Source organism: Trichoderma atroviride, chromosome 3 (assembly GCF_020647795.1).
Source record: "Trichoderma atroviride chromosome 3, complete sequence".
In the NCBI taxonomy this organism is placed as follows: domain Eukaryota; kingdom Fungi; phylum Ascomycota; class Sordariomycetes; order Hypocreales; family Hypocreaceae; genus Trichoderma; species Trichoderma atroviride.
The window spans coordinates 2,337,867-2,362,812 of record NC_089402.1 but is presented as its reverse complement, the minus strand read 5'-3'; the positions used below and the strand labels follow the sequence as shown (position 1 = coordinate 2,362,812).

The window sequence follows — 24,946 nt, the reverse complement described above, 5'->3', positions numbered from 1 at the left end:
AGAGAGGAAGAGAGGAGGAGGAAGAAAAAGAGAAGAAGAAAAGCCTAGTTGGGCTCTGAGCCTGATGACGGTATTCAGAGCAGACGCTTTCACAGGAAGGTGTGGAGACGGCCAGCTGGTCCCGGTGGATGGGGTCCCGGCGGCGGCTTTGTTAGTGGGATGGAGGGAGGGCAGAGCGCTACAAGGCGCTACAAGGCGCTATAGGGCGCTATAGATATGGAGGGGGATCCTGTGATTGGTGGCGGCTGCACGGCTAGAGGGACAGCAGCTCGTCGCTCTAGGGCTAGCGGACGGCACCCGGTATGGGGGAGCAAAAAAAGAGAAGAAAAGCAGAGGGCTGGATATGGCTCTGGGAGGAATTGATCCCCAGACGGTTGTTTATGTGCTGTCGTTTACAAGCATGATGCGAGTCGATGGATCTCAATTGCAGCAGTTGTAAGGCATTTATGCATGGGCTCTGCCGTCCCAAGATGAGGGGAATTGGGTTCGGGCAGATTAGAGTGTCACATGCGGGCAATCAAGCTCTGCCAACTCACCGCTCAACTGGCACTTCTCCAGGCAGCCCCGGTTTAAGGCGAGCGCATTGCACGCCCACTCGAACCAAGTCACGGCTGCATTGTCTCTTTGCCTCTTTGCAGGCATTGCCGTTGATCATGGCGGCCGTGGTTCGATTTGTCTAGCGGTGGTTTGCATGAAAGGGGTAAGATGAAACCATGCCATTTTCATTTTCTTTGATCTAACAGCTGCTTGTTCGTGAATCCTGGCTTCCTCCACCTCCCAAATCGAGAAACAAAAGACTTTGACGCCGATATCCAAACGTTTTAAAACTCCCGCTGGACAAAGAATGCCCCTCCCGCTCCCAAGACCCTGGTCTATATGTACAGAGTGTACAGCATGTCCGTATCAACATGTATCCGTCCGCATCCGGCATTCGTGACTTGCTCGCATTCAAAAACAATGGGGTATCTATGTACGAGGACGCACAAGCAAATGCATGTCCATCTGCAGCCTGAGCCAAGCCAATCCTAGACAAACGAAACGTATACAAGCGGGGTGACATATGCGTTATACGTGCTGGGTTTGAAGTACTGCGTCCACGTCAGATAGATGCCGTCGTCAGTCTTGCGCAGCAGGTGGTGATGCGCTTGCAGGCTGTACGACGGCAGCTCTGCGTCGCCATTGGGTCCGGAGTAGAGGAGGTAGGGAGTGATCCAGGGGCCCTCTGGGCTTGGGGCCGTCGAGATATAAAAGTCTGCCCAAACGCTTGGGCTGTTCTGGCCGATCCAGATGTACGACTGGGCCTTGCTGCAGTAGTAAAAGGTTCCCTGGCCTGTCGTCCCGGCATTGGGGACTGCGGCAGCCGGGTTGATGATGGCAGGCTTGGTGCTAGTCCACTTGCCGCTCACATAGTATTGGTATTTGGTCTTGTCTTCAATGCTGTTGACCGGAACCCTTGCCAGAGCAACTCCGCTCGGATACAGCAGTCCATAGAGGTAGGCATACCCGCCGTTAACAACGTTGCCATAGGTTCCATATGCAATCTCACCCGCTTTCCAGAAGCTGATGTCCACAGGCTTCACAGTCGGGACAACGTTGACATTGGTGTTGGGCTTGTAAGTCATCTTGTGGAGGGTAACCGAGGGCTGAGTTGTCAAAACCTGGAATCCACTGCTAGTTATGTGGTTGTTGGATATCCAGGTATATGCCGTGGCAGTCCCATCTTGGGCCGTATTCGAGACCATTGGTGGTGAGTCCGGCCAGCTTGTCCATCGCGATGTGCCATCAGCGCACACTCCAGAGCTCGGGCACTGGTTGGAGCCCAAAGCATAAAAGGTAGGAAGAGACGGTTGCGGGCCCTTCATCAGCAGAATGTTATTGGTGCCGTTTGATCCAGCCCCGGCTGGTCCTCCAGTCTGGATGGATGGAGATCCATCTGGGTGATGGTCAGTCCAGCCGACGGTGTTGGTAAACACCCATCCGAACTGATCGGTGCCAGGGAGGCGGACGGCCGTGTCTCGGCAGGTCCAAAGAGTGCGGCCGCCCATATTGACTGAGCCGCATGAGTCGCGGCTGACGCTGGGATCCGTGACATTGGCCACGAGAGTTGCGCTCTTGGCTTGAGGTCTGTACTGAACGGCAGGTTTTCGAGACATTACAAACGTTTTTTTTGCACCCTCTTGAACGGGGAGAGCGTATGAAACTGAAACAGCCAGGCTGGCTGCAAGAAGTTGAATAAGATGCATCGTTAATCGCTGAAGTCTAACAAATGATAGACAAAGGACTGGCTGGCAGTAACGACACCAAAAAAAAAAGAACGACGAGAAAACACGCAAAAAGTCGGATAGCCTTATTATACCTGATGTCCAGCACCAGCCACTGGCGTATACCGAACCTAAAGCTGCTCAACTAATGAATGACAGTCGGTGTCGTGGGTTCCAGACCCAGACTTTCCGTGGAATGGCGGGCGCGTGAAGAGAGGTAAAGTTCGAGACCATCAAGGCACAAGAAAAAAAGACACCATCGCCACCGATAGCGCAGCGTGCTCAGTCCAATATATGCGACCGCCAGCACAAGCGCCTATGCACGCTGAGATTCAGCCTCAGCCCCTGCCTTTCCTTGCCCTTCTTGGAATGATAAGGCAGCGTCGCAGTTGATCTGGAGACTCCAGTCGCTGGCTGCTAATTAGTCTAGAACTGGACCTGTGGGCGGCAAGCCCGTCCCGATAGCTTGACGAGCGCCGAGGATCCAGAATAGCATCAAAAAGCTGCGGACTAGGCCAATAGCGCTGAAGCTTAGAGGCCTCGCGAGTAGATATTGATAGTTTGTAGATGGCGTTTCCTAGCCATGCTGGACCCGCTTGCCACCGCTTTCTCTTGCAGCAGGTGACTGACTGTCTTTGTTTTTTTCCATCGCCATTTGTTTTTCCCAGATGGTGAAACGTTTGCTGCATTGATTTGCAGGGACACAGCTGGATCTGGCCAGGAACAGCGTGGCTGGAGCAATCTGCAGCGGGACGACAACGGAACAATCGACCAGGCTAGGCAAATCCGAGGTCGATCTCAGGCTAGCCTTGGGGCTACGATCTTGCCCTTGTCTCTATATATGATGACAACCAGGGCTGGATACGGAGTACAGAACAGAAAGGTCACAGATACACGTGGTATCTAATACGAGACATCCAAGCCGCAGAGTTAGAAGCCGCTAAACTTTACAGCTACATTTGACTCGGTAAGGATGGAGCATGTAAAAGTCAGAATTGAGTTTGTGGTCCTGCCCACGCGAAAGAAGATTGTGTCTAGGTAGGGATAAGGTAGAGTACATGAAGACTCGTCATGTCTCTTTAGAGGATTGTTGAGAAGTCTCATCTTGAAGGAGGTACTTTGTGAAGGTCATGCATGTAAGTTGTAATATATCGGAGACTCTCGTACTTGACCAATGAGCTCAAACCTGTAAACATTTATACGAGTGTTGGCTTTTATGGAGAAAAGATACTCCAATCTATTCCACTTAGGAATATTCATCAAATGCCGGACTGGACGGTTGATCCCTACATGTAATTGCTCCTAAAGCACCGGAGCCGATAAACGCCGCCATTAGACGACTCCGTGATATGGGAAAAATTGTATCAAATGCGTATTGTCGGGCATTGCTACGTGGATATAGATTGGGACTTTATTTGGCTAGCTCTTGTAATTTTTCAGGTTTCTATTCTGTACGAAGCAAGACAGTTATCGTGGGAGCCTAATCATGTTATCCACCATCTTGATGCTTGAAGTTAAAACTTTCGGTCTAACTGATAGGTCATAGCTCGCGAAAAGATTATGGTACATATACCTAGCTGAAAGATGGCTCAGGGTCGATTTGGGTAGCCCTACCGTAGGTAAACTTGCTAGTCTTCAATAACCAAGGATAAAATGGCCACTATATGATACAATAGCTTGGAGCCGTATATCATGACCAACATGCGATGTCGAGCTTCGGATCTAATAGTGATGTGTGATGCGAGGATAACGCTCTTAATGGTAACCAATAAGCCCTAGGTGATTCCGTAGATAAAGGAGATGTTTGCAATGGGCGGGAAAATTGAACATGGAGAGCCATCAAGTCGTCGCCAGGGTCGTGGTGTGAGCATGGTGGATAGATTCATGTTGCCATGTGGTGGAGATTCGCTGATCAAGAGACAAGTCAAGCAGATAAACACAGACTTGTAAGAGAAAACAAGCAAAGCTCACTTCTACAAGAAAATTTTCTGATAGAGCATCTCCATATAACTTGCGGTGTTATACCTGGCAGTATTCAGTATCCGCCCACTACCTGGAGACAAACTCGCTCATATGGTCTATAGACTGCGGAGTCAAGTTGAAAGCATGCACCCCTACGCGTGGTCAGAATAGCGTGCCAGCCCTGAATGCTTAACCGTTCAGACTTGACGCAATCTACTATTTTTATATCGCTATAGATACGGAGCTACTCAATATGGACTTTTCAATGGAAATCTACAACATGGAAAGCTGGAATTAAGCCCTACTCATTAACATCATGGGGCTCTTTCATCCAGCACTCGATGGCCTCTTCGTGGCTGATACCCATCGTAAACTTGATGAATTTGGCGTAATTCTCGATCTTGGGCAGCTCGATGCCTTGGTAGGCACTGTGTAAAGTGCTCAGAATAATGGGCGCCGACCAGCCATAAAAAACGACACGATGAATGTTCCATACAAATTGAACGTCTTGGCCTTTCTCTTCAATTTAGATAGCCCTTGAAATGGTTAGCTACAAGGTGGTTGAGGATAAGCCTGTCGTTGTTCAAGTTTTTGCGACTGGCGATCCTATCTTTAAACAGGATGACTTGAATGCACAGTCGCTGTCTTTGTAAACTAGGGAGTGATTAAAGAGAGCGGCATAAAGAGGCTATGGCCCGAACAGCGAGACTATATCAATACGACTCTATAGCCCGCGAAATTATAACAACGATTAGTGGTAATAAGGATGCTGGGAAGAGTCAACCAAATGAAGGGCGCTCTTGAAACGAGACCGTGTCAGTAGGATTTCTCATAGTGCTTACAAGCTGTACAACGCTGCTCATACACATGAACTGTTCAGATCTCGGACGTTGGCGGAAGGAAGATGAGGCGTTGGCTGCTGTAAGATACACCGAATGTATGTAATAGGCGATATAAGTGTTTAGAGACTCAATGGATCTCTCTTGAGGCTTATTGAATATAGCTTTACTAAGCAATCTGTGAATTGCCCTGAATTATGCATTACTGTGCGTTCAACGTGTGAATTGCATGTCAGTATTGACACGGAATTATACCCTCAAGTGCACCGCACGTGTCCAGAGTGAGGCATCCATCAGCGTGCTAATACATCCTTGTCATGGAGACTATGCCGACTCTACAACAAGGTAATATAAGGAGTAGCATTGATGTACATATACTCAAGCAGCTAGTCATGCTTCTAGGACCACTCGGTGCCACGGCCGTTATTACGAACAAATATGAGGTATCAGTCCTCATATTATATGGAATGTCAGTCCTCGAGAGTTCATTGGACTGTCTGGCCCGCGGCACACGATATGAATGGGCTGACGGAGTGAATATGCCCGTTCGGCGTCTCCGACTCAGGCGGCTGCTACGCTAAGCACACATGTACATATGCACGCTGAGAGCTACGACGCCTTTGAGGCATAGTCTGCGGTAGAGAGTAGCATCTAAATAGGAAACCAATCATCTCTCTGGATGCTTCATCTGCAGTATGCCAATGTGACAGCTTGCAGGCCGGCTACATGTAGTATCCTGGACCCTTGGACCAACTGTCTCAGCTCCGTGGCCCACGCCGTTCGGGACAAGGGGGGGCTTGCCCAAGGATCATAATATTCCCTGAATATGACAGAGTTGTGGCCAATCGAGTACGTCTATAAGCGTTGTACTTGATTGTACCGAAATGTTGTCTTATATGACAGCGTTACCTTGAAATGTGACGAGCGGCGTGGAAGTAACTCAAAATGATGAGCCTGTATGCGAGCCTTTTATGCCGTTAAAGAACGGAATTCGGATGGCAGCGAAAGATGGAGAATGATCTGGACTCTTCTAGAGCACTCATCCCTGAATCGTTTCTGTACGTACTCTATTCCGAATGGATTTAGACTGGGAATATAACGGGTCAAAGCGTATGTGTGGCAATAAGTTTCCTTTGATGAGCTCTTCAATGACACCTCTCTCATGATCAAGAATTGATATAGGACCCCGAAATTCTCAAGATGGCTCGCTTCTGGCGATTGGTGGATTTGTTCAAGGCGGGTGCGCTGGTATCGCATGGCTTCTCTGCATTCTAGAAGCCACCCAAGTGTTAGATAAGCGTTGATGAATTTATAAGCCAGCTCTTCTATTCACCTCGCCTTGCAAAAGATATTCAACACCTAGTAAAATTGAAAGGAGGTCTCTTTCAAAATATGATTCGCCTGCCCTAATCACTAGATGACACTATCTGACTTTCCTAGTTGTGATTCGTAGTAGTGCTGTCCATCATTCATTCAATGGCGCTTAGTCATCTCGGGCCGCGTAGACTTCATGCCTTGCCATTTCGTGATTACATGAACGTTGCATACCTGACAATCGAATTATAACCATCGCACTCTTCCCATCGGGCACCGAAGCGCTCGATTGTGGAAAGAGATGCTGCTATTCAAGGCATCTACTTGTGACGTGGCAAATGTCTAGAAGCATCTTTGGCGACTTTCATCCATGTAGACATGGTTCTTTTCGATTCTTTTCATTCTCTTGTCTTGCTTAGCCTGCGGCATCGCTTGATACCTTTTACCTTTCCTTCGATTTAGAATTTAGACGGAACAGAATACTGTTACAGACTAAAGAGAAAAATTTCCATTAATTGCAACGGTGTAGCCAAGATGCCGGAACATGACCCCTTGGTTTTATCCTACCGTCATCTGGCGCAGTTTCGGCGCGCTGATGAGGCGCTGACGACCCTGAAGAAAGTGGCTTCTTTGGTGAAGCCGATTATGCGTAGTCGAGGATGGAAAGTTGGAGAGCTGGCCGAATTCTATCCATCACAGCAGAACCTACTTGGTGCGTATACGACTACAACATGACTTGCTTCTAGCTTGGCTGTCTTAAGTTGTGACTAACCTTTTGTAAATAGGGCTTAATGTCAACCGCGGACAGAAAATATGCTTGAGACTACGTTACGCACAGGACCAAAACCAATTTCTTCCAACAGAGAGTGTTGTTGACACGATGCTGCATGAGCTGTGCCACATTGTACACGGACCTCATGACGCCAAGTTTCACGCCCTCTGGGATCAGCTGCGTGATGAATGGCAGGGTCTCCTCTATAAAGGCTATACCGGCGAAGGGTTCTTGTCCAATGGCCATCGTCTGGGTGGGAGACAGACGTTGCCATCTCATGAAGTGCAACGACTTGCCCGTGCCGCTGCTGAAAAGCGAAAAGGCCACCAACAATTGGCTCAAGGGTCAGGGCGACGTCTTGGCGGAGGAGACATTTCACGACCGCCAAGACCAGGCAGTAATCTACGTCAAGCAGCGGCGGCAGCGGCCGAGAGACGCAACAAAGCGCTCGAGGGGCTGCGCCACTGAGAAGCTTAGTGAAAATGAGATACATGATATTGCTGATACGGCATCGAAGAATGGATTCCGGACACAAGCCGAAGAGGACGAGGCCAATGAGCTTGCCATCTCTCAAGCACTGTGGGAGCTAGCTCAGGAAGACGAGATGGCCAGTTCAGGCGGTTCGTATATAACCTCATCGCCAGCGGAAAAAGTCATGAGTGGAGGCGGGAACGCCTCTGTATTTGGCAATAGAAGCTCAAATGCAGGAAGAAGCAGCACCACCACCAGCCGTGATGACAATAAAAGACCGGCACCCCCTCGAGCAGACGAAGAATCCTTCTGGGTATGTTCGGTATGCACTCTGCACAACCCACAGAGCTTCCTGTGCTGTGATGCCTGTGGAGCAGAACGCAGTGAGACGACATTGAACGTACCGGTGAGGCCGAGACAGCCTGGACCGAGACCAGCTGTCATCGACCTAACAAACAGCCCCCCCAAGAAGAAGACAAAGGCTGGTGAGGCCTCACGAACAGCACAGACGACACAGCGACAACCACTATCGACGTCGGCATCGGTCTCCACGTCGGCACCGGCCCCAGCACCCCCTCGGCCGTCCACTTGGCGCTGCGAGTATTGCGCGACAGAGATGGAGCGGCAGTGGTGGACCTGCTCAAATTGCGGGCAGATGAAGTTTAACTCACGATAGGTTGGCGAGGAGGGATGGCGCGATACGACTAATGACTTACAGGTAGTAGTAGCATTCTCGCCTAATGAAGCCGAACGAGGCATGGCATGGGCGGGACACGAGAAAGAGGATGCGGTGAAGTTGCTGAGGAGCGTGTCTTTGAACGACCCATAAAAACGCTTAGATGTCCTTGGTTGTTTGGGATGGGATGTTTACTTGACTGTACGGTACGAGCTGGATGGAGCTGGTATGCATGCAGGAGGAGCCCTCCACGGCAAAAAAAAAAAAAAAAAAAAAAAAATCAAACCAGGGCTTTTTTTTTTTGCGCTGAGCTCTTAATTCTGGAGCCGGGTAGCATTAGGAAAGGCGCCGATTTGGAAAATGGAGTTAAGATCGCCTTTGTGGAGCTTTGCCAGCATTTGCTGTATGGACGGGGTGGTATAAGTGGGAGCCAAGGGAGCTTTGTTGTTTCGGTCTACGAGAAGCAAAGGAGCCGGCGAGATGTATGCGGTACTGCTGTTTTCGAGCAAGTTGACATGTAGTCATATTAGGTTAACGGACAATGGCGATTTAGCAAGCGTGTGTCATACTAGACGAGCAAGGATATTGCCAGCATCGGCGGCGCGAAGAGCGAGCCGCACATGGGGACACGCCAAGCTGTTGTTAGTCGACGGACCAGCTCAGCAGGTATATGCTAGACTACAGTAGCATACCTACTTGCAGTACGGCTATAGGACGCATGCACGAGCATGTACCCATCTAGAGTCTGGAAGTGCTGCCTAGCAGCAGTAGCAAGCCGTCGGAGAAATGAAATGTGAATTGTCGCATCTCGGAAAAGGATACAAAGGGGTACGAGTGGTGTACAAGGTGAGACTGAGGAGAGGTCTGTTGGGCTGGGCTCTCCGGAAGCCAGCCGATACACGTATATGAGTATGAGCCCTTGATCCCTGGCCATCAGATATAAGTGGTAATGCTAGTATTCGTGTGTACGAGTAATGCTACGGCATTGACGATTAGTATTACTATTTTTGTGTAGTATATGAAAGTTCCCTGCGCAAATTGAATCCAACTTTGGGATGTAGCGAGATTTCTGTGGCTGTGGACAAGCCAATAGTCTCTCCAGGCATATAGTATCAAGGCCCAGGCCATCATCCAAGGGATTAAAAAAAGGAGAAAAAAACACAAAGCAAAGAGGCGTGTCTCAGGTTATCAAGCGCCGGTGCCTGCTTTGCTTCTCTTTTGGATCCGGTCACCAGACAGAAACTTGCGGCTATAGCTGCGCAAAACACCTCCACCGAGCGAGAGAGCCTCCTGGAAATCAGCGAGCCCATGTTAATTTTTGGGCTTGTGCTTTGGAGCTTTCGTGTTCTAGACAAATGGGTGGATCCGAGACGCCTTCTTTTTACCTATTTTCTTCTTCTTTTTTTTTCTCTTTGCTTTTTTCGCTGGGCGTTTGTCAGGCGGGGACCCCTGTTGCATGCGAGCCGTAGTTTTGGACAGGGATATGGGAAGTGAGGCTTGTCATGAAAATTAGTGCGGCCAAAAGAAACACACACGCACATCTGAAATAAGAAGTCTAGGGCGGAAAATAGAGCGTAGCTGAGGAAAAAGACAAATGGAGAAAGAAGCAAACCCGTTCAACCAATCCAGCTCTGGTGAGCCGCGTTGTCTGATTGGATCGCGTACCGATAGCCGAGGCGTATGGTGGTCTCACTCAGCTGGCCTTTCACTTTGTCGCCTTCTCCATTGCTCTTACACCCTTGCTTCTGGATCGCTCTGATTCGCCGCTTCTTGGATCTGATGGGCAGGCTTGGCGACGAACAGTCACGCATTCAAGGCACCATCAGCTATACTAGGCCATGGAGTCTTCTGTCTTGGTTCGGGGCCTTGCGCCCGTCGGATGAGGGCGAAGGAGCTGATGGCACGAGAACGAAAATCAAAATAAAAAACACACCAAAAAAACAAGGTGCTGGGAAGGATCCTGCATAAGATAGAGATCCATCGCTGGGGGTCCATGTTTCGGCAAGATCAGCCAAAATGGCCAGCATCCATTACTTGTTTTTTTTTTTTTGCGTATGCAACCCGGGCCGAAAACGCAGCAAGATCAGCCCTTCTCCGCTTTCTCCTAGCTGTCGGGTCGTGCCAATCTGCCCAGCCAGACCGTGAAAGCGTCTCGTCTCAAGCAAAGCAGACCATTTTAGCTGCAGTAGTGATTTGCATCAGAACTCGACGTTTTTGTTCTCCTGGGCTGGGCCCCTCTTCCGAGGCGAGCTGGGACCTGGCCTGGTTGCCGAGCCGGGAAAAAAAATATAAAAAAAAAAAATTGATTACAGCCAACAGCCCAGATGGAAGCCAGTCAGATGCGGGAAGGGACCTCGCGGACGGTGGGAGCGGCGCGCATTAGCAGCCTTCAGATGCGCGATAGGGCCTAGACTTGTGCCTCTTTTTTTACTTTTTCCTGCACCGTCCCGTCCTCCTATTTGCCAGTCCGCAGCCCGCGCAAGACCCTGCGCTGAGCCCGTCCTGTGCCGCGCACCCCCTCTCATGGGAAAGTTGCCAAAAGCCCGAGGGCGCGCAAAATGCTCGATGGCCCCAAGGGCCGATAGCAGAGACACGCGGCTAGGCTCATCGTGGAAGCGTTCATGCTGCAAAGCTGCGCTCTTGCTGTCTAGCGCCTGTTTATCCAGAACACGCCGCCAGCGCTAACACCTCTGCTGATCTTTCTCTTCTGTCCGTCTCTCACTCGATTCCTGAATGTTTTTTTTTTTGCCACCGCAAGTTTGACAGGATGGAGACCCGTCCGTCCCACAGGAAGCAGGAAACTTGTTTTTTCTTTGTAAGCCCCAACCTGTCGTGTCATTGACTGATTGACCCTCACATAAGGCGGTGCTATAAGGCGGTCAAAGTCAAAAAATCAAAATCAAGGGCCAAACAATCGCCCCTCCCCAAAAAGCCCACATTCTCTCCGCTCTCCAACAAGTGTTGTGATACCAAAAGCAAGTTTGGCGGATGCCTTGCAGCAGGGACGGGTCACCGGGTTTAACCCAGATCGAGCCCAGCGGACGGAGCAGACCGACGAGACAAAGGCGCGCCGCCAACTCCCGGGTTCTCGTTCTCGTCAGTCAGCCTCTGATTCTTGGTTCTTGGTTCTTTGGTTCTTGGTTCATGGCCCTAGGCGGAACTTGGTGGGCGGCCTGGTCTGGTCTCATCTGGGGACGCATGGGACACTGAAGACACCATCTTACACCACGGAGTACCTGCCTCGGTGCTAATACTGTACATAGATAGGTATACAAGGTGGTATTCCTCCTGGAGATACATACATGCGTATCTGGGAATCCTGCATCATCTCTCGGCTCTGGCTGGGCCATCAGATTTGCGGTCTGGATCTGCCTGCCGCGCTGCTGCCACGCCTGTCTGCTATTATAGGTACTAGGTACTGCATGAATTGTATGCCATGTACTCACGCGTAGCAGCTGTACGCTGGAGGCAGGCTGCATACCACCTATCAAGGCTCCATGGGTTGGCAGGTACATGGATGGATGCATGTACCGTACAGTATGTTGCATGCGGCGGTGCTGTAATCATGTACCGGTTGGCCGAGACAAGAGCCGGGCTCTCCCTCACACTTGGTCCTAAAGGGCTACGCTGCCGTTCAAAAGCCCTTTTTGCCGGGCGTATCGAGTGAGAATGGGATACTACTGGTGCGGAGCAGCATTGGATGGAATACGAAGGCAGTTGGCTGGAGTGTCTTGGGCGCAATAGTTACCACTACCACCACCTTTGTAGGCAGGGAGAGCAGCGGCATTATGCCGGGCCAGATGATGGACCTGTCTCAGCTCACCACCATCCGTCAGTCTGGCCAAAGGGGCACGCACATGTAACAAAGAAGCCTCGCAGGGTCGGATGCTGTCAGCCAGCCGGTACGAGTACGAGTACCAGTCTGGTAGCACTTTGTGTGTGGAGAGCTGGTACCGGTACTTGCTTTGAAGCAAGGAAAAAGAAGGCGGCCGAAGGCAAACCTTGTTCCTTGAATCGTCGCCTCACTCCCATCTCCATGCTCTCTTTGCTTTTCCCACCTCCCCTGCTGCGCCCACTACTAGTTAGTAGCACTCCTGGCTGCCACCACTGCTGCCACCACTGCTGCTGCTCCTCTCGTATCAACATCTATGCCCTTGGGTACTCGCCGCACCAATCCAACAACACACTTACAGGTACTAGCAGGACGCACATGTACACTCCCCCGCCGTTTCCTATTGCTGTCTCAGCTCAGGGTCTCGTCCACTTTAGTCCCAAGCCACCAGTCCTAGCCCCAAGCCTCCGTCTCCACGCTGCCTGTTTGCGGCCATCGAGAGCCGACAGCAACTCTTCAATTCAAGCTGTTTCAACTGATTATTGATCCCGCTTCCGGTGCGCAGATTGGCCTGGTCCCCTTTGCCCAGCTTGTCTCGTCTGCTCTCGCTCCCAGCTGTCGGCATCTCGCTGGAGCCAGCTGCCGAGTCGCTCCCCTGATCCGGACCTTTAAATAAACCGGGCCCTTTGCCAGCCCGGCACTTGCACTTGGCCTTGGCCTTGGGCGAACCGCCGTCGAGCTCGTGCTGGTCCCTAACTTTTTAACTTCGTGCTACAGCCCTTTCACGACTCCAGAAAAAGCCTGTCCTTCCATCGAATGGGTGGAGCCAGAGATCTGCAATATCCCACGCCATTGCGATACCGGCATAGCTTCGTCAAGTAGAGCAGCACTAACGCCTCGAGTCCTTGCGGGAGCCGTTGCTTTCCTGCTCTCTGTTCCGCAACTCCAATTATTCAGCCCATCGTCTGGGCCATTGTCAGCTTGTGATCGTCCTGAGCGAGGCTGGGCCGGGCTTCTCCCATCATACCATCATCCATCACCGTTCCAACTGCTCCGTCTCTCCGCCTTGCTCTTCTGTCTACTCCTTTCTTCTCTATTCGTCCAACCCGGCTCGACTCGATACGGCCTTCTGAGTTCTCCTGCTGAGAATCTCATACCGCAGATCCGGCTGCTGAGTGGCTGCCCTTGAAACGGTCCTCGCTGCCCTCCCACCGGTGCGCGTCTCCCTCATGCGTGCATCACCCACGATATGACGTCCCTGGGAGGTGCTCGCGAGAGCAGTAAGAACCGAACTTCGCCGTCCGCCTCAGTTTCCACTCCCTCTCCCACTTCCCCCTGCTCACCATGCCCCACGAGGCCTGCCGGATCTCGATTTCGACCCGGCGCCGTCAGTGGAAGAGCCGGCGCCTGCTCAGCTGACCACGGCAGACAAGAATGGCCGTTTGGACGACAGCCCTCGCTCTCTGGGAGGCGGACGCTTCCTCAGAGACCCTGGTGATGGCGTCCGCTCAAAGTCTCAGAGCCCCTTTCGACTCGCCATGCCGTCGATATCCCCGGGCCAGGTTGCCTTTTCCGCTATGCAGTATCTGCCTGTTCCCGTCATCATCCTCAACAGCCTCAAGACGGTTGTACTGGCCAATGAGGCCATGGGCAGGATGCTTGGCATCATTTCCGACGACTTGAGCGACGATGATGCGTCGGAAACGATGGAGAAGCTGCGAGGGCAGACGTTGTCGCAGGTGGGCATCGACATGATACAGGATGGCCGCCCCGTATGGGTTACATGGGAGGCCTTCCTCGACACCTTGGTCACCGAAGTTGGTGTACGGCCACCGGCAGCCTCGAATCAGCAGCGACGACCGTCTCACTTCGGAGGCGGCGAAGTCACACCGACGGCTGCCACTGCCCTGTCGCAGACTGATGGACTAGAACACAAGCCCATCGAGCGGCCGACTCAGGACGCAACGGTAGAAGTCATCATCACCCGAAAAGACATTGCCAAAACCACATTCAATAGTCGATATAGGTCAAAGGAGTCCGAGTACCACGCCTTTGCCAAGATGATCATCACCATCTGGGAAATCGAGGATAAGCAAGTCTTCTTCACTCTGACCTTTACCAATGCTCAATCTGCCCCGGCCATGCCTGTTAGCGGCCGGAGGGCCGTTGCCCGATCCAGCGCCCTCGAAGCCGTGGATAAAAAGTCGATAACTACATCAAGCCCGGCATCCGTGGCTTCCAGCCGAGACTCTAGCTCGCCACTATTCTACAGTCCGGGCGTTATTACCATGTCCTCGAGCCCCTTCCCTCCCATGGGACCTCCAACAGTGGCGTCTCATACCCAATCCAGCACGCCTTCGGTGCTGCAAAAGCTCATTATGATGAAAGACGCCTTGATCGATAGCACACAGATGCCTGTTGTCGCCATGTGGAAAGATGGCAGTGTAACGTTTCCGAACAAGGCTGCGAGACAGCTCTTCCCTGAGAATACGGACCTCGACTCTTCACTCGATGGAGATTACCTGCTAGAGAAATGGGAGGTGTGGAACGAAGATTTTACGAAGCGCTTAGAAGTCAGCGAGTATCCGATATCTATACTGCTTAGGACAGAGAAGCCCTTTGATAGCAAACGTATAGGCATGTACGGACGCAAAGGGAATAGGATCATATTTGACGTGCTAGGAGAAGCAATTTACGACGAGAACACGCACGAATTTCTTGCCGCCGTCGTCACTGGCCGTGATGTAACAACCATGACGGAAGAGATTACCCACATCAAAGAACGCGATGAAGAGCGTTTCAAGGTCATATGCGACACGATGCCGCAGCTGGTGTGGACGGCGCGCCCGGACGGAACGCACGATTTTTTCAATACGAGATGGTATGCCTATACCGGCCTGAGTCCCGGGCGCTGCATTGGACAGGATCTCAAAGGAAACATCCACCCAGCAGTTCACCCCGACGATATGCCTGGAGCTCGAGCTCGCTGGACTCACTCTCTGAAGACAGGAGATCCTTATGTGATGGAGTATCGCTGCCTTAGCAAAGAGGGAGAGTGGCGATGGTTCCTTGGTCGTGCCCTTGCGGTACGTGATAAAGAAACGGGCAAGATTGAAAAGTGGTTTGGTATGTTTGATTTTAAACGGTTCAAGACGAAAGAGGGCGAGTAACTAATCAAACCATCTAATTACAACAGGGACTTGCACCGACATTCACGAGAGCATGCAGACGAAACTCAGTGCCAAGCGTACGCGCCAGCAGCTGCTGAGTGTACTTGCTCATTCGCACGTCACCATCTTCACCGTTGATCCCGAACGCCGAGTTACTATGCTCGAGGGTGCTCTGATTTGGAACACTGCCACTGAAGATAACCATGAAAGGAGCAGGTGGTTTGTTGGGGAGAACATGTATACCGTCTTCAACCGACTCACCGAACAGGCGCCTGACGGAGAACGCCCGCAGTGGCTGCAACCCATCGAAGATATTTTGGGGGGAAGAACCAATGAGGATGTGAAGGAGCATGGAATTGGTAAGTGGTGTGCCCTTGGAGAACCCAATTCTGATTGGGTCAAGTCATGGTATAAAGAGGCCTGCAAAGCTGACCCTGGTGGGTAGATGACCGCTGGTATCGTACACGGTTCCACCCGATGCTCGGAAAAAAAGACAAAAGACAACAGAGCGACGCAAGAGACGTGTATCGAAGGCGTTATAGGAGTCATAATGGACGTGACCGAACTGAAGGAAAGAGGAGAAGCTTTGCGAGAGCAAGATAAAGAGAAGCGCCGCGCAATGGCCAACGAGGCTGCTGCTAAAGAGGCCACAAGGCTTAAAAGCCAATTTTTGGCCAACATGTCTCACGAAATTAGGACGCCAATCACTGGAGTTCTCGGCATGGCGGAGCTGCTGGGCGATATGGAGTTGACCCAAGAGCAGCGTGAATATATCGACAATATTCAAAGCTCTGCTACATCGCTGCTCACTGTAATCAATGACATTCTAGATTTCTCCAAAGTAGAATCTGGTCGCCTGGACATTGAAGAAGTGCAATTTTCTCTCTCTCATATTGTCCAGGAGGTGAGGAAGATGCTCAAGTTTGCTGTTGAGCGGAAAAATCTGGACTTCTTATCCGACGTTGGCAAGGATATTGCGAATGAACGAGTGGTCATTGGCGATCCCGGCAGGTTGCGACAGATTATTACCAATCTCCTCACGAACAGCATCAAGTTCACAAACCAGGGGTATGTCAAGTTTTCGGTGGTCAAAGAGCGCGAAACGGCTGAGGCGATCGAGGTTCGATTTATCATTGAAGATTCGGGAATTGGCATCGAAGAAAGCGTTCGCAAGAAGCTCTTCAAGCCATTCAGCCAAGGAGATCCATCTACGGCGAGAAAATTCGGTGGCACGGGACTCGGATTGACAATTTGCAAGAACTTGCTAGACCTGATGAATGGTCGTATCAAGCTGGAGTCAAACGTGGGATCCGGCACCAAAGCAACGTTTTGGATTCCATTCATGAAGCCCACAGGGGCCAGAGCTCCATCCTTGGCTGAAGCCGGAGCCATCTCCGATCGACTACAGTCCGAGCTGAGCCTCTCGTGTAACAGCTCGGAGTATGAGCAGTTGACGAGCGCTTCACAAGGGTCGGATGGCCCCGTAAGTGGCCCCGTTGCCAAGACGCGTCGGCGCGTTTCTGTCAAGACGCCTCCGCCGACTGAGCAAGAACTTCCTCGATCTGAAAGAGCACGACTGCATATATTAGTGGTGGAGGATAAGTAAGTGTCTGCTGGCCAGCCAAGGTTCAGTTCTCTCCCAGTTTCTTCTTCTTATGGCTAACGTTTCTCTCTCTCTCACACAGCCCAGTAAATCAGAAGATTGCCACTCGAACTATTGGAAAACTCGGTTTCCAAGTCTCAGCGACTTGGAATGGCAAAGAGGCGCTGGATTATATGATTGGCGCATCAAAAGGCCAAAATAAAAAGCCGGACATTATACTCATGGACGTGCAGATGCCCATCATCGACGGCTACAAGTGTACTCATCTTCTCCGCCACCATTTACCATACAAAAAGCTGGTCCAAGATGTGCCCATCGTGGCCATGACGGCATCGGCAATCCAAGGGGATCGTGAAAAGTGCACAAGAGCTGGCATGGATGATTATCTACCTAAGCCGGTGACGATGAAAGTACTGGAGAAGATGCTCATCAGGTGGTCATTAACCCGACGCCAACCACAGTCGGAGCCGCCTGCTTCTGACTGCTCCGAGATGGGAGAGCACTGCGAGAATGCTGACATTCCGCATCTGGGCATCGAAGAAGGCGATTCATTGCCTCTTTCGGCGTCGGAAGAGTTTCATCCCAACGCAATCACCCCACGGCCGCTGACGACCAACGGACGGCATGAGCCCTCGCCGTTTGACTCGGCCATGGCGGCTGAGATGTCGCCGCCGGTGCGCCGACCCGAAGGAGAGCGAGAGTTGTCGAATATGCTTCACGGGACGAAGCTCATTGACGCCGCAGGGGGTGTGCCAGCTGATCTTAACAACATTTCCCTCCCTGAGTCTGGAGCAGGAGAGGCCTTGACTGAAGAGAATGTTAATAAGCTGGAGAATGGCAGGTCGATTTAAGTTTTACTGCATGCCCTCTTCATTCTCTTCTCTCCATAGTAGCTTCTCCTCTCCTCCTTCTTTTACTTTTCTGCCTTTTCTTTCTATTTCGACAAAAAGTTTTTGATTTGAGGAAGCATTTGCCTTTGCATATTCTAAGAAGGCAGTGTGGATTTTTTTTTACATGATACGGAAATCTCACGATTACGACTATTTGGGTGCGATTTCTTTTCTATTCCGCTTCCTATTTTAACTTCGAAAGAGGCGTTTAACAGGAAGACACGACGGAATCACTCTTTTATTTACTCTTTTTTTTTTTTTTTTTTTTTTGGGCTGCAACAGAATACGGAAGGACAGCATATGCACAGGGTACAAGGTAGTGCAGGTCAATGCCGTTTTTTTTTATACGAGAGAAAGAAACGACAAGTGGAATGGATATACAAGCAAGCAAGGACGGGACAAGTCTGTTAAAGGGATTTCCTTTTTCTCAACCTGGTTTTTACATGCGGAGCGATATTTTATGCCATTTTTTTTTTTTTTTTCGTTCTTGTTCTTATTTATTCCAAGGATAGAACGGGAAACGAGGGTTTTACATACGAGGGAGGATTTAAGCAAAGGATGGACGGACGGACGAGTGCATATATGCTGGATGGATGGATGGAAGGATGGAAGAGATGATATTTTGCTGAAAGGGCTGTTTATTAATGGATTGCTTGTTGTGTGTAGGTATTTAGGCTTCGACAAATACGTACGAGGGGGAACTAAGTAATATACATTTATATGTATATTTGTATATACTTGTATTGCAATTGGTATATTCTCTTGATATGTTGCTGGTGTAGTGCCATTTGTTTTCTGGTTTGTGGCAATGAAAGCCTTTTGACAAGTGAGCTGTAGAGCAGCTATCTATTTTGATCTATATTTGGATTTTCCATTGTGCTTTCCATGTTCAGCCTCCGGTTCAGGATCAATATTATTAGCCAATTTCTATATTTAGCCCTTGAACTTTTGTCCTCAAATTTTGTGTTTTCTTCTCATGATAGCAGCTGGGCATGTTTGTTCAGCGAACTAGAATAATAATCTAGTAGGCGGTACATGTTTTTCCAGCCTATAACCAATGTTATGATAAGTACACTCTACTTTAAATTCTTGCCTAATATCCCAGGCCAACATTTCCACAGGACAGCCGCTGCCAAATGTGAATCTTTTATGCGCCCCGTAAAGTACTAGTAGCTTCGGTGCAAAAAAAGTAGAATCACTGTTCGCACTTGACGAAACAAGCCCGATTCTTTGCCTGGAGCAAGTTCGGACGTTATCAAGGCAGAAACCGACTACTTTTAGCCGAATATTGTTTTCCTCCAAATTTCCAAACATCCCAAAAGCAGAAGCGGCCATCAAACTTCTTCTCTCTTCCTTCTGCCGCCACTGCAATTTTTTTCCCTTGCTGCTGCTACATCCCACCGCTGCTGCCCCGCGATTTTCGAATTCCCGCCATTGAGAGAGCTCCAATTTTTTTTCCTGGTTCTTCTCCAAAACACACACCTCTTCGCTTCTTCTTTGCGGCTACAAACCACCAAACCACCAAACCACCCACAAACTTGACACAACGCCCGCGCGACACAAATAGCGACACAATGGCTGCTGCTGCGACGGAGGCAACCAACATGGACCAGCAGGTCGATCTCTCCACCATCCCCATCTCGCCCAAGGGCGCTGAGAACGGAAGTGAGGCCGCGGACGACAGCAAGCCCGTGACGGTCTTCCACGACAAGGACAACTTCAATGTCAAGCATCCTCTCCAGAACAAGTGGACTCTGTGGTTCACCAAGCCCCCGAGTGGAAAGGTATGCGGCATCGGACCTGGAAGTGGCTGCCAATGAGGACCCGTCAGATTGGACTCGCAGCCACGGCCAAATTTTGATTTGATCGAGGAGACTGGAGCTAATTATCTTGTGTGTTCACTCCAGGGCGATAACTGGAATGACCTGCTCAAGGAGGTCATCACCTTCGATTCAGTTGAGGAGTTTTGGGGCGTCTACGTAAGTCCATGACGCATCTACTGCGAGGCCTCCCTGTGAGGTTCCATCCCATGTTTCTGGTTGCTGACTGTGCCCATCGTATAGAACAATGTTGCCCCCGTTTCAGAACTTGCCCTCAAGTCCGACTACCATCTCTTCAAGGCCGGCGTTCGCCCAGAGTGGGAAGACCCCCAGAACAAGCACGGTGGCAAGTGGTCCTACCAGTACAAGGATAAGCGCAACGTCGATGTCGACCGTCTCTGGCTGCATGTCATGATGGGCGCCATCGGTGAGACGCTCGAGGAGGAAGACGATGGCGAGGTCATGGGCGTTGTTGTCAACGTCCGCAAGGGCTTCTACCGTATCGGAGTCTGGACTCGCACCATAGGAAAGAGCATTCCCGGCCGAGGTGACGGTGATGTTGCCGGCGGAAAGGGCCGAAGCTCGGAGAAGGGTAAGGACATTCTCCTGTCTATCGGACGCAGATTCAAGGAAACCCTTGAGCTCCCCAGCAACGAGCAGATTGAGTTCTCAGGCCACACGGACAGCGCTCATGCTGGTAGCACCAGAGCCAAGGCCAAGTATACCGTATAATGGCCCAAAGATGGAAGCTTTACAATATTGGACGGGGAGCGGAGGTTGCATTGACTACACCCTACTACCTACCACCACCAGATATCCGTAGCATGTCCCCCAATGCGCACCTCTCTCAAGGCCTTGTATCCCATCGTGGGACAGAACGAGTGGGCATTCAGGGGTCAGTGGTTAAGAGACATGATTTACTTTTCCTTTGTCGGATGCGGGTCGGGGTTTGCGCATAGCAAGACATGAGCTTGGCTTCTCGGGCAACTAATGACTCTGGGACGATGGCATCTTTCTCACATCACATGACGGCGTTGGCTCAGGAGCTCTCGTTATCTTTTTCTTTCTTGAAACTTGTCAAAATTAGGCTGCGCAAGGCGGCAGATGCGGCTGGCGAGGAACCAACACAGGAACCTCTTTATTTCAGAAAACCCCGAAAAAGAAGGAAAAAAAATAGATGTCTGATATTCGGGCCCAAAATGCCGTGCTCTTTTTTTATAAGCATTGATTGATTTTTCTCTTTTATTTAATACTTCTTTCTTGTCAATTGATTTACTGTCACCACTTGAGACTCTTGTGATTTTATGCTTTAGTGGGTTCATTTATGAGTTTCCGATGGTCTGGATTGCTTAGATATTGCCTACTGTACCTACGTATTTCATCTATGCCTGACTCTATTCTACATCCAGTCGCCAAATAGCAGTATAATAAGAAGAGAGACAAATGCAAATCGTGTTGGAGTTGACAAAACATCTATGCCTCGTCACCGCTGTGTTCGTCGGCAAAGATGGCCTTGACAAGCTGCTTCTTATTAATCTTGCCCATGGCATTGCGCGGTATGCTGTCCACCACCTTCATGACCTGCGGGATCTTGTAGTTGGCCAGGCGGCTCTTGAGCGCGCGGCGCATCTCCAGCGGCGACCACTTCTCGGCGACGGCCCTGTCGAGCACGATGACGGCGCCGACCTTTTGGCCCCATGCGCCGCTGGGCACGGCGACGACGGCGGCCTCGGCGACTTGCGGCAGGGAGAGGAGCTCGCGCTCAATCTCAAGGGCGCTTACCTTTTCGCCGCCGGTCTTGATGATGTCGGCAGATTTACGGCCCTGGATGAAGTAGAGGGGGCCGGCGGCCCAGGGCTGGTGGGAGGTGTTGAGGCCGGCGGTGGGGACGGGGCGGCGGACGGCGACGTCGCCGGTTTTGAACCAGGGGCCTTGGCCGTCGTCGTCTTTTGTGAATTCCTTTTCGGTGGCGGCTGGGTTGTGCCAGTATTCCTTGAAGATGGTTGGCCCGCGGAGCTGGATCTCGCCGGAGCGCTCGCGGCCGTCGGGGCCGGTTTCCTGGCCGGGGAGAATGACCTCTGCGGAGTCGACGTCGACGAGGCGGGCCTGGACGGAAGGCAAAGGCCAGCCGACGGAGGCGTCGACGCGGTCGGCGAAGGAGAGGCCGCAGGAGAGGGCCATGCCGACTTCGGTCATGCCGTAGCGCTCGAGGAGGACGTTTCCGTTGCTGAGGGATGCCCAGGCGGTCTTGATGGGGGTGGGCAAGGCGGCGGAGCCGGAGATGTTGAGGCGGAGGTTGGAAGGGGAGATTGCCTCGCGGGAGGCGTCCTGGATGGGAGGGGGGAGGGACTTGTGGGTGGTGAGGAGGCGGCTGTAGATTGTGGGGACGGCGGTGAAGAAGGTGACCCTTGGTTTGGGAGCCTTGGATGCTGCCGGTGTGTCGCCGTTGGTGATGGTCTCGGAAGCGGGCAGGAAAGGAGCAGCGAGGCGGTTCCAGACGGCGTCGGCGTTGAAGGGGAACATGAATTCGATGGAGGACCCGGCGAGGAGGGGCGTCAGGATGGCGTTGACGACGCCGTGGATGTGGTGGAGGGGGAGCAGGTGGAGGAGATGGTCCGAGGGGGAGTATTCCCAGGCTTCATGGAGGGAGCGAGCTTGCGCGGTGAGGACGGACTGGGGCAGCAAGACGCCTTTCTGGAGGTTGAGTTTTAGAACAAAGTCATGGAGCAAGCATTATGATGACAGCAGTTTCTTACCGGCTTGTTCGTCGTCCCTGAAGTATACAGCATGAGGCCCGCTTGGCCCGGCTCGGCGCTGTCTTCCAAGGGAACCTCCTCTCTGGTGGCAGCAGCATCCGCACTTTCGGCATGCTTGGGCAGCTCCACGTGGGCGGGCTTGGACGTCAGCTCTGCGGCCAGGACCTGCTGGGCCTTGGAGGCAAACTTGGGAGACGAGACGAGCAGCGAGGCCTCGCTGTGGTTGAGGACATACTCGAGCTCTGGGATGGGGAATGCGGGAGACAGAGGCACGGCTATTGCGCGCGCGGCTAGGATGGAGAGCAGAGCGACTGTGAAGGTTGAGTCAGGTTTGCTCGTATACAAACAGCCATAATCATGGATTGCTCACCTACGTAATCGTAGCTGTTCTCTACCAAGAGCGCAACCCTCTCGCCGTCCAGGTCGTCGCCGCTGGCCTTGCCCCGGGCCTCGAGCAGCCGGTTCCGCGCCCGGCGCACGTCGCCCAGCAGCCGGCCGTAGGTGAAGCTCCGGCCAGAGAGCGAGTGGACCACGGCGAGGGCATCGGCGTCGTGGCGGGCAACGGCTTCGAAGAGGGCCAGGCGAGGCAGGGCGGAAGTAGACGACGACGACGCCATCCTCATCTGAGTGGCTGCTGTGGCTGATGACGGGAAGTGAGTGAAGGGCGAGGCAGAGCGGAGGGAGTGGCAGGAAGAGGATGCAGCAGCAGCAGGATTGCTGGCCCCGCAGCGACGGGAAAGCAGAGAAGAGGGGCCATGCGAGCGAAGCCGGGAGGAAGAAGAGGAGGCCGAGGCGAGGCGACGCAGGGCTGGCGAGGCGACGATCATTTCATTTGATATTGGTCGATGGTTGGACTATATGGGGGTGGGATAAAGGCAAGGCAAAGGCAGGGGAGGGGTCAATGGTTTGCCCGCGTTGGAGGGGGAGAGAGACGCTGTGCCGGCAGAAATCCTACACGGTAGTGGCTCGAGAAGAGAGATGGATGGACGATGCAGATGGCAGATGCAGACAGACACGAGGACGAGGACGAGGGTGAGGGTGAGGGGCAGAGTCGGGAGCTGGCGGGGGGAGTGTGCGTCTGTTTGTGGTTATTTTTAATTCTATTTCTCGCCGATGCGATGCCTTGCCTTGCCGCGATATGTTGTGCTTTTCGTCTTCTTGTCTTGCTGCGCGTGCGATGCGTCGCTGGTTGGCGATGTTGATGGTGTTTTTTGCCGGGGTTATAAAAACGTCAAGCAAAACCGCAGTTTGAGGCTAGGGAGCCAGATGTAGCGGCCGGGGCGCTGATCCGGTGCGGGACAGTTTGCGGGTTGGACGAGGTGCCGGAAGATCGGGGCATCAACGCCGCTGGACCGGGGAGAGAATGTGCTACAGTTTTGACGTTTACCTAGGCTCTGGCTCTCAGGGCTTCAACTGCTCTGCCGGTGCTGTTTCCGATTTTTTTCCCTTTAGCGCACCTATGGTGCTGAGGAAGACATTTGGAAGCACTAAGACGGCCGCTAGTCACTGCAGTTACGGTGTAAATGAGTGCCGAGACGTCGTCCAAGGGCACACAGCAGGATGCGTCGATGGCTTGTGCTGCAGACGGCCAATGACGAGGTTGATGAATACTTGATGTACCTGTAGGTAGTAATACGTATAGTAATACCGTGCAGTCAGAGTGCTGCAGTGCTGTAGTGTAGTAGGTAATACCTACCACGACAGCCAAGTGCGTACACAAGATGCGGCTGTGATTGGCGATGCTACGGTTGGCATCACTCCATCTCCCTGGTCTCGTGCAGCACGCCTAGTCTCTTTGTGCTTCCATCGCACAGTCTACCGTCTGCACCAGCAGTTGGATTCATCCACGCACGACTGACTGCACGACTGACTGCACGACTGCACGACTACCGAGGCAGGCGGTGGCCGCGGCCGGGATTGGCGTCGAGTCAATAGGCGGGATTGGGAATCACAAAAAGGCGGAGAGCACATAAGCAGAGGCCTTTTTGCTCCTGTGCCAGGCCGGGCCCCTGCCAGAGAAGAAGGGGAGACAGAAGCTTATGCCAGCAAGCGGGGACCGCCACTTTTTGGTTGAGCGCAGGGGTCTTGCATGGCAATAGGGCGGTCACTGAAAGAGGAGACGGAAGTGTGTGAGCGGCATGGGTCGACGGTGCGTTCCCGACTTTTCTGAGCTCGATCTGCTGTCAGCCACGTTACGTTCGGCGATGGGATTCTTGCTTAGCTGCTAGTTTAGCGAACCGGCCGGCTGGAGACGTTGGGGAGGAGAGGCGTGATATTCCTCGTGATGGGAGATCAGGGGGTCAAGAACAGAGCAGAGGAGGGGGGAGAGACGGAGAGACGGAGAGTGAGAAGAAGTGAGGCTGTTGGTGAGGAATCCTGAGCCCAGAAACCTACAAGTGGTGACGGTGACGGTGACACCCATACAGGCACATCAAATGTACTCACTCACGCACGCACGCACACGCACGCCACAAACGACGGCTGCGTCGTTACCGCTGTTACACGGGCCCTCTTGTCGAAGCTTGGTGACGAGATGGCATCTCAGATGGGGTGCCATCTATCTGAGATTTTTTGCCACCA

The 24,946-nt window shown here is 52.1% G+C and overlaps 6 protein-coding genes across 6 annotated transcripts; 4 read left to right on the top strand and 2 right to left on the bottom strand.

The window, feature by feature from the left end:
- Positions 1 to 1,025: 1,025 nt before the first annotated feature.
- TrAtP1_005988 (uncharacterized protein) lies at positions 1,026 to 2,153 on the bottom strand (the record flags this gene model as incomplete). The annotated part of the gene is made up of 1 exon (XM_014082654.2): positions 1,026 to 2,153. One exon carries the CDS (start codon positions 2,151 to 2,153, stop codon positions 1,026 to 1,028), a length of 1,128 nt encoding a protein of 375 aa, XP_013938129.2.
- Positions 2,154 to 5,983: 3,830 nt separating this feature from the next.
- TrAtP1_005987 (uncharacterized protein) lies at positions 5,984 to 8,550 on the top strand. The gene is made up of 2 exons (XM_014082653.2): positions 5,984 to 7,088; positions 7,162 to 8,550. Exon 2 carries the CDS (start codon positions 7,264 to 7,266, stop codon positions 8,293 to 8,295), a length of 1,032 nt encoding a protein of 343 aa, XP_013938128.2. The 5' UTR covers positions 5,984 to 7,088; positions 7,162 to 7,263; the 3' UTR covers positions 8,296 to 8,550.
- Positions 8,551 to 13,665: 5,115 nt separating this feature from the next.
- TrAtP1_005986 (uncharacterized protein) lies at positions 13,666 to 15,900 on the top strand (the record flags this gene model as incomplete). The annotated part of the gene is made up of 3 exons (XM_014082652.2): positions 13,666 to 15,253; positions 15,324 to 15,656; positions 15,743 to 15,900. 3 exons carry the CDS (start codon positions 13,666 to 13,668, stop codon positions 15,898 to 15,900), a joined length of 2,079 nt encoding a protein of 692 aa, XP_013938127.2.
- Positions 15,901 to 16,018: 118 nt separating this feature from the next.
- On the top strand, positions 16,019 to 17,751 carry TrAtP1_005985 (uncharacterized protein; the record flags this gene model as incomplete). The annotated part of the gene is made up of 2 exons (XM_066112937.1): positions 16,019 to 16,899; positions 16,983 to 17,751. The coding sequence occupies 2 exons, from the start codon at positions 16,019 to 16,021 to the stop codon at positions 17,749 to 17,751; spliced, it is 1,650 nt and encodes a 549-aa protein (XP_065969023.1).
- A 1,613-nt stretch (positions 17,752 to 19,364) lies between these two features.
- TrAtP1_005984 (uncharacterized protein) lies at positions 19,365 to 20,342 on the top strand (the record flags this gene model as incomplete). Its single annotated transcript, XM_014082651.2, has 3 exons — positions 19,365 to 19,574; positions 19,698 to 19,769; positions 19,854 to 20,342. The coding sequence occupies 3 exons, from the start codon at positions 19,365 to 19,367 to the stop codon at positions 20,340 to 20,342; spliced, it is 771 nt and encodes a 256-aa protein (XP_013938126.1).
- A 741-nt stretch (positions 20,343 to 21,083) lies between these two features.
- On the bottom strand, positions 21,084 to 22,989 carry TrAtP1_005983 (uncharacterized protein; the record flags this gene model as incomplete). Its single annotated transcript, XM_014082650.2, has 3 exons — positions 21,084 to 22,304; positions 22,367 to 22,677; positions 22,737 to 22,989. The coding sequence occupies 3 exons, from the start codon at positions 22,987 to 22,989 to the stop codon at positions 21,084 to 21,086; spliced, it is 1,785 nt and encodes a 594-aa protein (XP_013938125.2).
- Between the last annotated feature and the right edge of the window lie 1,957 nt (positions 22,990 to 24,946).